Below are 15,035 nucleotides of genomic sequence, written 5' to 3'. Positions count from 1 at the left end.
TTGGTGCTCTTTGCTTGCATGCATGGATGTCAGAACATTCCTTCCACCAGCAGATAAAGCCAAACAGGTCATGTAATTAACAAATTAGCCTTTCATGAAGTACAATTAGTGATTTTTGGACCACTACTGCTGTTATGACGGTTTCATTTCCAATCCCATTAGTGCTAAAAGAAGTGAATTACAATCACAAATGCAATGAGCAGCAAGGTACTTGCTCCAACAGATACTTCCTCCTAGGATCCACGGACATAACCTCCCAGCAGCAACCAATTTGGAATATGGTGAACATCATTATTTGTCTCGGGAGCAAGAGGCTGGGCAAACCTAATTCTGTGGCAATTTCTCTGTCATGGACAAATACCATCCAGACAAACAAAGAAGTGCCAGTTATTCTTCGGAGACTGGTTGAATCGTATTAGATGCTGTTTGGATAGACTGCCAAGTCAGTGGTTGTGAATACTAATGTACAAAAATGTACAGGAGCATGTTGTAGTGTCTCACTTCTGGATACTTCCCTTTGAACATAACATAACATTGTCATAACATCCAAAGCCTGTACCTGGGTCTTCATTATTGATAGTAATTTTGAATTCGACGATTGATCGACAAGTGTCTGATTATCACAAGTGGGAAATGCTAAATAAAAGCAACCTAGCACCCTGACAACAGGGAGGTGATGAATACAGTACTTCCAGCCATTGTGATTCTAAGGATAATAAGGGCTGCCCAATCAGCCTCAGCAGACATGCTTTCATTAAGAGAAAATCTCTCTCTCGGTCTCTCTCTCTCTCTCTCTCTCTTGTTCAAAGGACAGCCCGTTGCATCGTCAGGCTTGAACTGTGCCGTCTGGCTGTGTGTGCGAAGCAGACTGGAATTCTGCTGACGTTCACAACTTCACATCGCTGCATCATTGTATCAGCAAAGACGTCAGTGGCTTTGGAATCAGCATAGTCCAGGTGCAAGCCAAACGTCTCCTCTCATTTGCAGTGTCGCTTTTGATTGGAGGCTCATAACACCATCATTAGTCTTTAGTGAGACAGAGAGCATGTTGGTTTCTGCTGTGAGGTCTGTGTAGGTTTAGAATTGTAATACTGTTTGTCATGTATCAAGTGAAGCTTACTACATACAAGAAATACTATCTTATCGATGCTAAAAACACACACATCAGAGCTTTTCCTCTGACAAGGTACAGATAGCGATCGATGCCCAGTATCTGTTGATGGACAAGGGCGTTATCATACCCAAGGCATCCAGCTAATGTTCTAAAGCCTTTCCATTGAAAAGCAAGGCCAAACAAAAACAGGGAGACCGGTCCTGCGCTCTTAACCATATTCTTGTTTGTCTGATCAATTTTGCATGAGCAGCCAGCCATAGCTTGATTCCATATCTAGTAGAGAGAGGCCATGGGGGGACCACTGTCAGATAAAGGCCAAATCAATATTATGAATTATGTTTCCTGAGAAAGATGCACATGAAGGCCTTATTGACAGCTGGGCTTTTCAGAGCTTAGGTGGGGAGACGTTTTTCCACACTGTACTCTCGATGGGATTCCTTACTAATGCCCTGCCCTCAATACCAAGCGTCCTCCACGGTAAAAAAACAAAAAACAGGTGAATGAAAAAATTTACCGTATTTTCCGGACTATAAGTCGCACTTTTTTTCATTTTTCATTTGGCTGGTCCTGCGACTTATAGTCAGGTGCGACTTATATATGAAAAAATATATAATTGAACATGTTTTTAAATGTTAATTTATATTAACTGACATGAACCCTATGTGAAACATTACATCTACAGCTGCGAGAGAGCGCTCTCAAATGCACAAGTCCTGTGCACTTTCAGTCAGAGATTAGTGCTTGCACTACGCCTGAAACACACGTGCATACCTAAATCGTCAAATTATGGCAGGGATTCTATTTATAGCCAGGCCTCAGATTTGGACAAATAAAAGCCAGTATAATTTTGTTTAAATTTAACTCATAAAAGAGCTCTTCTTAATATTTTATATTGTTGGTTGGTATTGTTGCCAATGAAAAGTCATTTACACCATGAGTCTCCAACACGTTGCTCTCATTGCTCTCAAGCTATAGTTGCATGCCGCACCCTTCTGAGCTAGAGGCTGAAGCCTACATTTAAACACAATTGTTGCTGCCAGGCATCAGCCTATGAATTTTATAAAAAAGTAAATCATGCATAATTTAAAAAATAACTACATTTAGACATCTTAGACATCTTTGGCTATACGGAATAAGGTTTCCCTTGCAGCACAGCACACGAATGAATGAAAGCGCGGATACATTATCTCGCAATAAGTGGATGGCAATCGAAATTCCCGACACTATGAAACTTAATAGTAAGCCATTAAATACCCCACAGATTTCAGTGGTCATCAGTCCCGATATTTAGCAATATAATCAACAGTCCAAACGTAAATTAAATCTCAAATTAAACATCTGCTTTTGATAGCCTACCCATGCCGCTCCAAACGAAAAGTAGGCCTATGTCTCACAATAAAACGCAAGAAATAAAGGACTATATTATAGCTGACTCGAATACAAGCCATGGCCAAATAAAGGTGCTATGCTTTGCGCAGCCTAAATTTGAGGATTTACGAGTCATCCCTCACCTGTTATCTAGACATGCATGAAAACATTTGAAGGACATCCCTCACCTGTTATCTAGACATGCATGAAAACATTTGAAAACAAAACGCACTGCCATGTAATATTTGATCGCTGTTTTGCTATTATCTTTCACGTAATGAATACGCACAGAAAGTGAAGTAGGCCTAATGTGCGCTCCGTGTCTGTAGTGTCTGTTCACGTCCGCAATCGAACGTCAAATAGAGAAGTCATCCATGTTCTCTACGTTATAGCCTAGGCGTCATGCTTCTGTGTTTGCAAAATTCCTGACGGTTCCTGATCGCTAAATGTTTGTTTTCCTTCCCTGTCGATAGCGGTTGATGTTGAAGCACCTAGGCTATATTTTGACTTCAGCGGTGACAAATCCTGCTGAGAGAGAGAGAGAGAGAGAGAGCAACGAAAAGAGAGGCACCCCCAAAGTGGTCCTGCGCGCGCGTGTGTGTGTCTCTGCATGGGGTTCAATTGAAGTCAGAGTTGGTCCGTCAATAGTCCCGCATTCAGGCCGCTCCATTATTATATTAATGTCAGACAGGGTACAGGGTAAAATGTGTGGGAATCTCTCGCATTATGATGGCTAGATTTGCGGGACATTTATTATTATGCTCAATACTAAGTAATAATTTATTCGCAATACCCGCAATTCCGCGCTGGAATTTAGACCCTTTTAAATGTGCATCTTTTTTTCTCTCACTCTCTCGGAGGTGGCCAGCCAAGCAATTGTTCTGCTGCATGCCAGCCTGTGCCAATATATCGTACAAAATCATTGATTGCATTGCATTCTCCACATTTTCAGCTAAATTTTCATGTACCACATCAGCATTTGAGTTCAGTGATTTTTTTGTAAATTGCTTTACAATTAGCGTCGGGCCTTGTCAGCAGCCTTCGGCTTGCCTCTTGCCACTATTCACTCCTTCTTCATTAACATTCCCTGTAGAATTCTCAATATTTTTGGCCTCAATGTGTACAGTTATAGTCTGTCTATTCTTAGTCTTGGATTTTGTGAAATACATTTCTAAATATCACCTGCTTGCTGCAGCTTCGGTCTGCACGTCAATTTAAACCCGCATCTTTTTCTCTCTCAAGCATTTAATCTGCTGCCAGCTTGTATCTCCACATTGTCCAAAATGCTTGATTGCATTGTATTCTCCACATTTTTAGCTACATTTTCATGTACCACATCAGCATTTTTGTTCTGTGAATCTTTTGTAAAATGCTTTACAAATACCGTCGGGCCTATTTATTGGCCTATTGCCATGGCTTGCCTCAGCTTCGGTCACGTCCTTTTAAAACCGTCTTTTTCTCTAATCTGCTGCCAGCTTGTGATTCCACATCGCCCAGAATGCTTGATTGCATTGTATTCTCCACATTTTTAGCTAAAATTTCATGTATCATATCAGCATTTCTGTTCAGTGAATCTTTTGTAAATTGCTTTACAATTACTGTCGGGCCTATAGGCCTATCGTTTCGGTCACGTCTAAAACTGCATCTTTTTCTCGCTCATGAGCATTTAATCTGCTGCCAGCTTGTGACTCCACATCACCCAAAATGCTTGATTGCATTGTATTCTCCACATTTTAGATTTTGGTGCACCTCATGGCATTTTCTTTCAGTGAATCTTTTGCTTTGCAATTACCTTCCTGCCCTCCTCTTGGCTGCCTTCACTCCTTCATCTTCATTAATCTTTTTGGCCTCAATAATCCAGTTACATAGTCTCTGCTTTTGGTTTTGGATTTTGTGAAATACATTTCTAAATAAATGCGACTTATAGTCCGGTGCGACTTATATATGTTTTTTTCCTGCTCATGACGCATTTTTTGACTGATGCGACTTATACTCAGGAGCGACTTATAGTCCGGAAAATACGGTACTTAATTTGCTGATCACTACTAAAGCAATTCTTGCTGTAGTCCTCCATCACCAGTGTGAACAGCCAGCACAGTGAGAAAAGAAACAGAAAGCACAGCTATATACACTAAGCTGTATATTCTCTCAGCTCGAAAAGCCTCTCAGGCACAAATCTGTTTTCTGTTTTGTTTTTTGGAGACGCGTGACCTCAATGCACAGCCCAGAGGACCTCACTGTGAAGCTCTCTGATTGAATATCCATTTGCCTCGGCATCCCATCTGAACACACCTCTGCGCGGTGGTGGGATGCCGGCTCAGCAGGACTGTTTCAACAGCAGCAGCAGCAGCAGCAGCAGCGCTGCCGTGTTGGCTCGTCTGCTCCCCCCCCCTCTGCTCTTCACAGGCCTGCCCCGCTCAGCTCCGAGGGGGCCGATCACAGCGCTCCGCTCCGTATTATGCCATTGTCTCTACGCCTCAGTTTCATTAATAAGCACCTTAATGGAGAAGCACGGCTAGGGGAATTCGTCTAATGCAACACAAAGCAATGAAAAGGGAGGGGAGGAAAGGATGGAGGGAGGGATGGGATGGAAGGAGGGAGAGAGGGAGGGAGAGAGGGAGGGAAAGGAGGTCGAAAGCAGCAAAGGTTTGGAAAGCTTATTATTGAAGCGAATTGAATAAAACCCTGGCGTCACACAAGAACCCCAGGCAGCAACAACATGCAATCACTGGCTGTCACGCGCTACGACACTAAGCCTGACAAGATCAAACCACCACTGAAGAACACCATGAGAACTCAGTGAAATTAATATTAACAACCAGATGGAATGAATATGCATGGAAAGAAGAGGGGAGAGGGGTGGATCATTGTCTTATTGTGGCCACAGTTTTGCTGGCTTCCTTTTTGGCTGGTGTCGATGAGAAGGATGCTCACTCCAGCTGCCAGGGTGTCACCGGCAACAAAGGGCTTTGTGTGAAATGCCAGCACACTCTGACCTTTGAACTGAGGACAGCTCTCTTACGCAACAGCTGTGAGGCCCGGGCTTGCACAGGGATTATTTGAAAAGATGACTTTGAATGTCAAAGGTGGTGAAAAATAAGGAAAACAATTGGGGGAGAGTTTAACCGGAGGCAACACTGAAATGAATGGTCAGTCACATGCACAGTTATGAAGCCTCACATGTTGAAAGTCTCATTCAAATTCTAAATGGATGCAAACAAAACATAAATCAGCTGTTAAGGGGACAACTAGTTACACTAGTTCCAATTAGACCATCCCCTCAACCTCAGATGACTGGCAAAATCTGAAACGGAAATCATTACCTAAATTCTACTCTGAAAAAGCGGACAGAAAACAAAAACCTTGACGGTCAGTGTGGTCACCTACAAAGCAAGCCATTAATCTAACCACATGGAAATCTCCATCATTTCTGACAGCAGATTCCCAAAATAGCCACCTTTGAAATGAAATGGGAAAGGGTGTGGGTGTGTGTGTGTATGTGTGTGTGTGCGTGTGTGTGTGTGTGTGTGTGTGTGTGTGTGTTGTTTTTGATTGTGTCAGTACCTGTGTCTGAGTGAGTTCCATTACTTTCACACATACAGCACCAGGAGGATTACTTATATATTCTCGGTTCACGCACTCGGATCTCACCTTTCTTTTGTGTCACCACTTCAGTTGTGATCCTCTCTGATCTTGTGCAGGGAGTTGTTTTCATGCTGCTACTGACACTTTCTGAGGGCAAGGTCGTTTCCCAGATAAACACATAGTGGATACCATAGAACGGGAAAAACCGAGAGAGCGTGTGTGTGTGTGTGTGTGTGTGTGTGTGTGTGTGTGTGTGTGTGTGTGTGTGTGTGTGTGTGAGAGAGAGAAAGAGAGGGAGAGTGAGAGAGACAGGGAGAGAAAAAGGTGGAGGAGGGGGGAGAGAATGTTGTCATTTAGCTCCTTTATTAATTTTTCATTGCAGCAAAAGCAGCTGCTATCTCAGCAGCACTTAGCACCCTAGATCTAATAGGCCCATGGTCTGAGAGTGAGAGCCAGAGAGAGAGCCCATGAGCAAGAATAAAAGAGGGAAAGAGAGAGAGAGAGATGGAGAGAGAGGAACAGAGAGGCGGCTACTTCAGACCCCTTTATACCCACCAGATGGCAGGGTAAAACACTCCTAGAGGGTCACCCGTGGGGTGGGCAAGAAGGGTAGGGGGTTTATGCCCCGTTCTATATTTGTCTTTTCCGAGCTGTTTTCAGTTCAAACTTGCAAAGGAAACGCCCAGGGAACGCCCTCTGAAGTCCAAACACGACTCGTCAACTCAGTCTAGCCCAGAGTACTACGAGTTTGAACTTCCAAGATGGCTGCACCCATTAACAGTAAATGCAACCCTTATATGCTCTGTTTATTAGCAGTTCTGTTGGATTTGTGTCACATTAAATCAGTTTTATTTATTTTGCTTAAAGGGACACCAGGCAACGTTTTCGTGTTAATTAATCATCTTCGTAAGTCGGAATATGGTTAAATGACTCATTATGGGGCAAATGAAGGCTCTCTCGCCCGCCCCTACTGCCTGTAGGAGGAATATCCCACTTGCAAGTTCGGTGTATCCTACCCGCCAACCGAAGCAGGATCAGTTTAAAGCACAGAGGGAGGCTAACGAAACGCTAGAGATTGTTGCAAACGTGTGTATAATGGCAGAGCCGGCGAAGAAGCAGCGAAAACCCTTGACGGAAGACGCAAAGAAAAGGAAAAGAGCTTCAGACCGAGTGAGGGGGAGTTTCGTAGAGAAAAAGCATCAGGCTTGCCTGGTGTCCCTTTAAATCACACTACTTCTCAGTGGTAACATTATGCATATCCAGTGATGCCCCATCCAAATATTTTTTTGGAAACAGAAATTATCAAATTATTAAAGACACTAAGTCACTGAGAGAACCATGAAACCATGACGATGTGGGGCACTAACAATATCTGAGAGGATAGGAGGCCCTATGTCTGTGTGTGTTGAGGCTTGTGTCAATTAACTATGTGATTAAATATGCATATTTTGGAATTACAAACTGGAACTGTTTTTTTTTAGTTTGGCTGTGTCTTCTCTGTTCAAGTGGCCACTGGAAATGAGACACTCAATGAGAGCCGTCTGTCTCGCCACCTCCATCTCTTTCTCGCATGGGTGAAAAATACAATGCTCAGAATAAAACTAGACTGATCATCTGCTTACAGGCAATGCTCATGACACCAATGACCTGGAGCTTCTGCAGATGTAATCCAGCGAGAGGAACAAGAATGACTTCATATGTGTGTGTGTGTGGTGAGAGTGGGGGTAGCATGGGGCTGTGTGTGTGTGTGTGTGTGGGTGCTGGACCGCAATCAGAGGTAGATTAGACATGGCGCTGTCCGTGTTGTTGCACTGAATGAATCGCCTGTCCGCATCCTCAGGGATTTGCCATCCCTTTCGCCAGGGAAGTGCCCAAATCCAGCTAATCTCATTAGGAACGACACTGGCACAACAGTAGCATTGTCGTCACCGCCGCCACCACATTCAGCTCCAGCTAACGGCGATCTGTTGCTCCATATTTTTCACATTCTGCCGATCTGTCGGGGGCGCTGCGGAGAGCCCTGGCGAGACCGCAGCAACAGCAGCACAAGGCTGTGACAAAGGGCCAACTCGCTCCTCTCGCAGCGGCACACAAAGCACTGACCGGCCCAGACCAACTCCCATAACCCAACTCCCAAAACCAACCAAACAGAGAGAAAAATGGGGTTGGGGGGGGGGGGGGGGGGGAGCTCTTAGGGCCAATCTCAATGCTCTGTTTTACCCCTTCCCCTATCCCTTCATCTTACCCCTACCCCATCTTACCCAAGGGCTACCTTCTGTAGCCCTTGTCCCTTGAAACCGAGTGGCAAAACATAGGGGTGAAGAATATTCCCCTTGGAAATGAGATACCACTAGCCAACCATAAGGGAGAGCTGGATGATTGAAACACTTAAATTAACGTAATTTACAGAGATCGTACCACACTGAAAGCTAATATTTTGTCACTAGCAACCTGTCTTCTGTCAAATAGGCTATCATTGCATTTTCAGCTCGGAATAAAACCGTTCAGGAATTATTTCAACAACAGCAGAACGTGCCTATGTTCGTTCGCAGCCTATCTTCTGGTCCGGGTGAATGAAACAGGGATGGGGGACAAAATAAACATGCAGTTTGCTATATGTAAACATCCCACAACTCCTTCGATATTTTACAATAATATCCAAATGGTCGTTACTTGACATCAGAAGCAATCCCTACCTGTAATAGCCTATGCGAGGAGTCGGCAGCAGTAGGCCTATGCAGCATTCATATCAGATGACCGGTAAAAAAGTTCAGCGAATTTAGCTGCTGTTGGACTTTACATTTCTGACATAGTATGCTGCCAATTCGCGGGGTAGACTCGTGAAGAACAGGACCTTCAATATATGGTCACAAGATTGAATGCAACATAAAACAATTACCATTTTAATTTTATAATCCTTATTAATGCCAACATTTCATGTCAATGAATCTCTCGGTGTGCTTATTTTTCCGGTGTGAGCAGTGTATGTTTCTCTTACCCCTCGGTTTCAAGTAAGCTCCCGATCTTGCTTGGTTTTTAGGGATCTACCCCTTGCCCTTATCCCTACCCCTCGATCGAAATGAGAATTGAGAAAGCCCTTCGTCTCACGTGCACGTGCAAAGCTAAGGGGAAGGGGGAAGGGGAAGGGATAAAATAGAGAATTGAGATTGGCCCTTAATTAGATGTCTCCAAACATACTAATGATGATCATAAAATCTGCCTTTCAGGAAATGTGTTCCCAGGGGGTGAAATGGTCAATGTGGGGTAAAACATGGGGTACTGTATATGGTCATCCACATGCATCATAATACCACAGCAGACACGGATGACACATTAATACAGTAGGTAGCACATTCAAGCCCTTACTGAAGTATGCAAAGTAGTGAGGTTACAAAATGCCGACACAGGACGCCACGCAGCAATTATTCCGTTATGCTCACTCACTAATTGAGGCGTGTGGCTGCCCTACCTGTCTTGGTACACCTCCAGTAAACAAGCTGCCCTTTCATCTTATGCAAACGGAGAGTGAAAACCAAACCATAGCGGTCAGGTCGGACTGCTGAGAGGAGGCTTGTGTGTGGTGCCTGCCTGGAACGCCCACACACCTGCGTGGTGATGCTGGCCCAGGGGACTGGGTGTGCCCACGGCAGGTGAGCCAGAGACCAAGCAGTCGGTCCAGGGGTACGGAGGTGATGACGAGAGAAGCACGGGCGCACAGTCCGGCTAGCTGCCACCGTGCCGCACCACTGCAGCACAACCCCTATTAGTCCCGCCACGCCAGTGGACACAGCGGCAGCCATCTGTTCAGCGCCGCCATCACAACCAACCCTGGATGAATGAGTTAGAGACGAACGTCCCCTTTGTTCCACCGATCAATTAATTACAGTAGTGGGCACAGACAATACAAAATCTGCCTGGAGATAAGAAAGCTTTATTCTACACCATGGCAACAGTGCAGCTAAGAGGATGGGGATTGATCAGGAACGGGACAATGGCTGCACTGCACAAAAATGAGAGGTGTTATCACCCTGTTTCTGGATAGGCACATTACTCCTCCTACACCATGGAAGTGTGTGACTTTTGATGGAAGAAGGGTCCTTATGTGAACCTGGACTTGAATGGGGATACCTTGCCTTCAGCAGAGGCCCAGGCGTTTCTTTGGAGACTTTTCTCTGATTGCGATCAGAGATTGGCTCACTGTTGTCTGTGTTGCTTTTTTCCCTTTATTCTCTCATCGACTCACTCCCTCTTCCCCCAAAAAAGACTCTGATTGGGGTGAGATATCTCTCGAATGCATTCTGCTGGCGTGCTATCTCTTTCAAGCTCCTTCATCTAAATTGGTCTCCTGTGTATCGAGCAACGCAAGACATCATCCCTGATTGTCCAACCAGTGTCCCTCACAAACCAATTCTCTGGCCAGCAGACCAAATAGGGTTTTAAACAGAGACACAAAACACACAAAGACACACACACACACACACACACACACTCCTCTGCTTTATACAGCGGAGAAAATAAGTATTGAACACGTCAACATTTTTTTCAGTAAGTATACTTCCAGAGAGGCTATTCGCATAACATTTTCTAAAGACATTAGTATTAACTTAGGTAATCCACACATATTAAAAAATCCAAACATTAATGTCCCTACAGTAAGTAGAGTTATGAGTAAAAAAGTGGAATGGCACAGGGAAAAAGTATTGAACACACTAAGAAAAAACAGTACACAAAGGCAAGGAATGGCAAGGAACGAGCTGGATTAATTATCCCTCCTATCTGTGCAAATTAATGTAAGCTGGGTTAGTACATATTGATTTTTCGTTACCAAGTTGTCACACAAGAAACATGTCATGATGGGTAAAAGCAAAGAGCTCTTCCAAGACCTTTGCAACATTATTGTTGCAAAACATATCAATGGAACTGGTAACAGATGCATTTCACAACTTCAGAATCATCCAGTAAGCAGTATTGGAGCCATTATCTGCAAGTGGAAGGAACATCACTGCATCATCAATCGGCCATGCACAGGATCTCCTCACAAGATTTCTGACCAGGAAGTCAGAAGGATAGTCAGAAGTGTAGCCTAAGAGCCAAGGACCACTCCAGAAAGACTTGGAGGCAGCAGGTTCAATTGTTACAGAGAAAATCATAGGTAATGCACTCCACCGCCATGGCCTCTATGCACGCTCACCCCACATGACTCTATTACTGAAGAAAAACATGTCGAAGCTCATTGAAAGTTTGCTACACAACATTTGGACAAGCCTATGAAATACTAAGAGAATTAGGGATGCACGATATATCGGCGGCCGATATATTATTAGTAGGGATATTATTAGCCGATAAGTGAAAAAATGAAAATATTATTATGGGTCCGATAACAGAATTCTGGCCGATAATTTGCGCCAATATTTTTATTTATATTATTTATATTAAGTCCTAATTTAGGCCTACCTAAGGTCCATCCTGCTACACTGAGCTACTTGAGCTTGGTTGGCTATACTTTTTCCTCAATATAATGTTAGCGGTGTGAATGTATTTCACCACTCTAACAAAATCTGTGGATATGCGTTCATTTGGGAATCTGTGCATCTCAAAATCCTCTCGTGAATGATCCGCCATTTAACCTTAACAGAGCGGAGCTCAGCCCTATCTAGAGCCGTCTTGTGCTGGTGTGTTTGCACTTTATCGCGCTGGTCGGGGAAACAAATAAACAAACTCGTTAGTGGGACAAGTACATAAGTAGGCCTAGTTCTAAGTTGTGTTTTAATATTATATTTGCATTACTTTAGCTTGGGTTTTGTATTATTACCTAGAAATATGCTAACCATTCGTGCTTCAGTTCCAGACAGGTCATCATAATAAGTTATTAAAACCTTCGGGGCTAATGCCTTTCATTTCTGCTGCAGCAGGTTGTGCGCAACAGAGTAGACGGACATAAGATACAGTCTGAGGAGTTGCAAAGCAAGGAAACTCTCAACTGGTTTCAGAGAAAGGAAATTCAGGCCCTGACTTAAATCCAGTTTTGGAAGTTACCTAAAGATCAGGATTTACAAGAGGGACCCCTGGAATCTTCAATATTAAAAGACTATCTGTTTAAAAGAATGGGCCAAAATCACACCTGAATACTGCGACTGATCAGTTTCGTCATAGAGGAAATGCCTTGAAGCTCTCATTACAAATAAAGGGTTTTCCACAAAGTATTTAGGAAATTTCTGGTAGAGCCTGGTAGCACCCTATTCAAGCCTGGCTCAAGCTAGCATGCTAGAGCAGCTCAATACTGAAGGTCAGGGGGGGGGGAGGGGGGGGAGTGCTCCCCGAGGAGCTTCCCGCCTGATCCCCAGCCAAGAGCAAGGAAAACGATCACACGCTGAGAAACAACCCCCATCTACCACCACCACCACTGACTCCATTTAGAGTAACAAGGCTAGAAATCATTTAACACTCCAATGAGCCTGACGCAGACTTCATTCAAGCAAGCAGGGGAGAAGGGGAATGGAGATGTATTCAGGTTTGAGATGTGTTCAGGGTTGTAGGGTCGCTATGGAGCTTCTCAGATCCAGATCCACTCACCTTGAGCTACAGTACCACCTAGTCCTCCAGGCCAAAAGACTACAAGCAGGGGCATACTGTATTTCTGTTCAATAATGTATGCTCTGTGCCATCTGGGTAATGAAAATGGGTTGTTTCTAGGGTGTTGTGCTTGGGAGTTTGTTTCTTTTAGTCCCCGAACCTCACTGAATGCTGTAACTGAGAAAACGCTTAGAAAAAAAAAAATTCTGTACAACACAGAGGCAGAAAGATTGCAGAAACCTGGAAGAGCATTTCCGAGCAAATTAGTCAAACGGCTTTAATTAAAACAGAAAAGGAATCAAAACACAACATTGTCCTAAAGCGACTCGAGCGTGAAAGCTAGAGAACCGCACGGCGGGGTTCTTTGCTTTGTCGCTGCTGATAATACACTCACATCTGAGCCGAGCAGTGTGCCCATAACGCCAACTGAATATTCAGCGCGGCTCCCGTTCTGCAACAGCTGCCGCTGACAGCACAAACAAGAGCGTGCACATTCCACATTCCACATTCTCTTTCCTGGCATATGCAGAAACACTCCGTTAAAGGACTACAAACACAAGGCCGAGAAGAAAGGGCATTTTCTTTTGTCCTGGTCCGTGGACCATGGAGTCTGAAAGAAGCCTTAATGGCATAGCTTTTACCAGGGTAGGGGAAAACTAATGATCAAGACAAAAAAGAGAGAAAGGGCGAGAGAGTGAGTGTGAGAGTGATGAGGAGAGAAAGCCATCACTTGCTACGCATGCAGAAAATCAGGCTTAGACTTGGGAATTTCAATGCTAATGACTGAGTGGGAGTCTCCCTTTTCCTCTCTTCCTCCATTTCTCTTTCTCCCTTTTTTCTCTCTCTCCCTCTTCCCTTCTCCCTGACTCACTCTCTCTCATAATGATGTCTGTGGATATATGTACCTCAGTCAGCCATGTGGGTAAGCAATGGGCTGTATCTGGATGTCCCCATGTACTCAAATGACCACTTCTCTCAAACACACAGACACATAACTGAACAACTTTAGCAAACTTTAGTTTTCTTGTGTCTAGTATACTCTGACACCTCAGTGCAATACTCACAACAAATGGAGTCAAATATGTGAGATAGTTCACCTAGCCAGCAACCACCAGAACCACCACTTTCTTTCTATCTAGTGAGAAAAGCCGCACATCCATTCACTCTTTCGCTCTCACAGTGAACACGAAGCAAAGAGGTGTGAAAAGCTGGCGGGTCCAGTTTACCTTCACATGGAGTCGACTCTGTTCATCCACTCTGTTCTCACTACAGCTCTATGAAAGAGCTGCCACTCAAAAGCCCGGCAAAGAACAGACCACTAAAAGCGTTAAAAGCACGCCATTTTTCACCATGATGGAAGACGGACGGAAAAAAAAATGGGAGAGAACTGCATAATAAAACCGTGTGAACTTTTTGGCCTTGAACTGTCTGGACAAATCATGAGTGGTACAGTCAGCCAGAGCACTCTCGCAGAGAGAGAGGTAGGGGCGAGAGGAGAGGAGAGGACTGGAGAGGAGATGAGAGACGAGACGAGAAGAGAAGAGAAGAGAAGAGAAGAGAAGAGAAAAACAGGGCTGTCTGCTCTCGCACACACACTGACCTGGTTGATGATGTAGATGCCGTAGTCGATCTTCTGGCGGCGCAGGATGGGGTGCAGGTAGTGGAGCCAGTACTTGAGGTGGTGCTCGCGGTGGCGGAAGGGGATGATGATGGCCACCTTCTGCTTGGCCCGGCAGTCTGGCGGTGTGTACTTGCCCCCCTCTGTCACGTTGGGGTTCTCCCTCTGCACGCGCTCAAACGTCATCATGGAGCTGAACTCGATGAGTAGGCGACCCACTGTTTCAAAGAAAACAAAGAGAGGATTTTAAAAAGTGTACTCATCATACCCCACTTAGGTTGTCCAAGCAACATTATATTCATGAGCAATGTGTTTAGATGGCTGGCTCCCCCGTTTTTTCCCCCTCTCTGGTTATGATGCAAATGGTGCAGACAGGATCCTTTACACAGCGTGTCAGCTGGGATTATTTGGGTCTTTGTAGACAGCTGAGGAGGAAGAGGAGGACACTCTCACTGTCTCACTTAGCAACACAAGGGGTCATAGCCACCGAGAGCCTTCAAGTCTACCTGTCGCTCAACCACTAGAGGGGGCTCTACCACATCCACCCAGCACAACCCCACCCCACCCCACCCCAGCACAACCCCACCCCACCCCACCCCACCCCAGCACAACCATACCTCCTCTGACTCTCCCCGCAGCGCTCGCATCCCATTGATTCCAAAGACTCGGAGCTAAGGAAATGGATCAATAGCATGAATGAGATGAGCCTTAGCACACATGTCTACATTGACGTTACATAAGCCCTTCCACTCAAGTTTTAAAATGGATGCCAGATCC

General features: G+C 44.7%; 1 protein-coding gene across 2 annotated transcripts in view; it reads right to left on the bottom strand.

Moving 5' to 3' along the window:
- Positions 1-15,035, bottom strand: part of b4galt2 (UDP-Gal:betaGlcNAc beta 1,4- galactosyltransferase, polypeptide 2) — an 81,767-nt gene that overhangs the window by 31,139 nt on the left and 35,593 nt on the right. For both annotated transcript variants that reach the window (XM_042090902.1, XM_042090911.1), the window contains one exon: positions 14,241-14,476. In XM_042090902.1, coding sequence (XP_041946836.1) covers positions 14,241-14,476 — 236 coding nt within the window. The remainder of the gene's footprint in view (positions 1-14,240; positions 14,477-15,035) is intronic.

Source organism: Alosa sapidissima, chromosome 1 (genome assembly GCF_018492685.1).
Source record: "Alosa sapidissima isolate fAloSap1 chromosome 1, fAloSap1.pri, whole genome shotgun sequence".
Lineage (NCBI taxonomy): Eukaryota > Metazoa > Chordata > Actinopteri > Clupeiformes > Clupeidae > Alosa > Alosa sapidissima.
The sequence above is the reverse complement of the archived record's forward strand: the minus strand, read 5'-3'. Positions and strand labels throughout refer to the sequence as shown.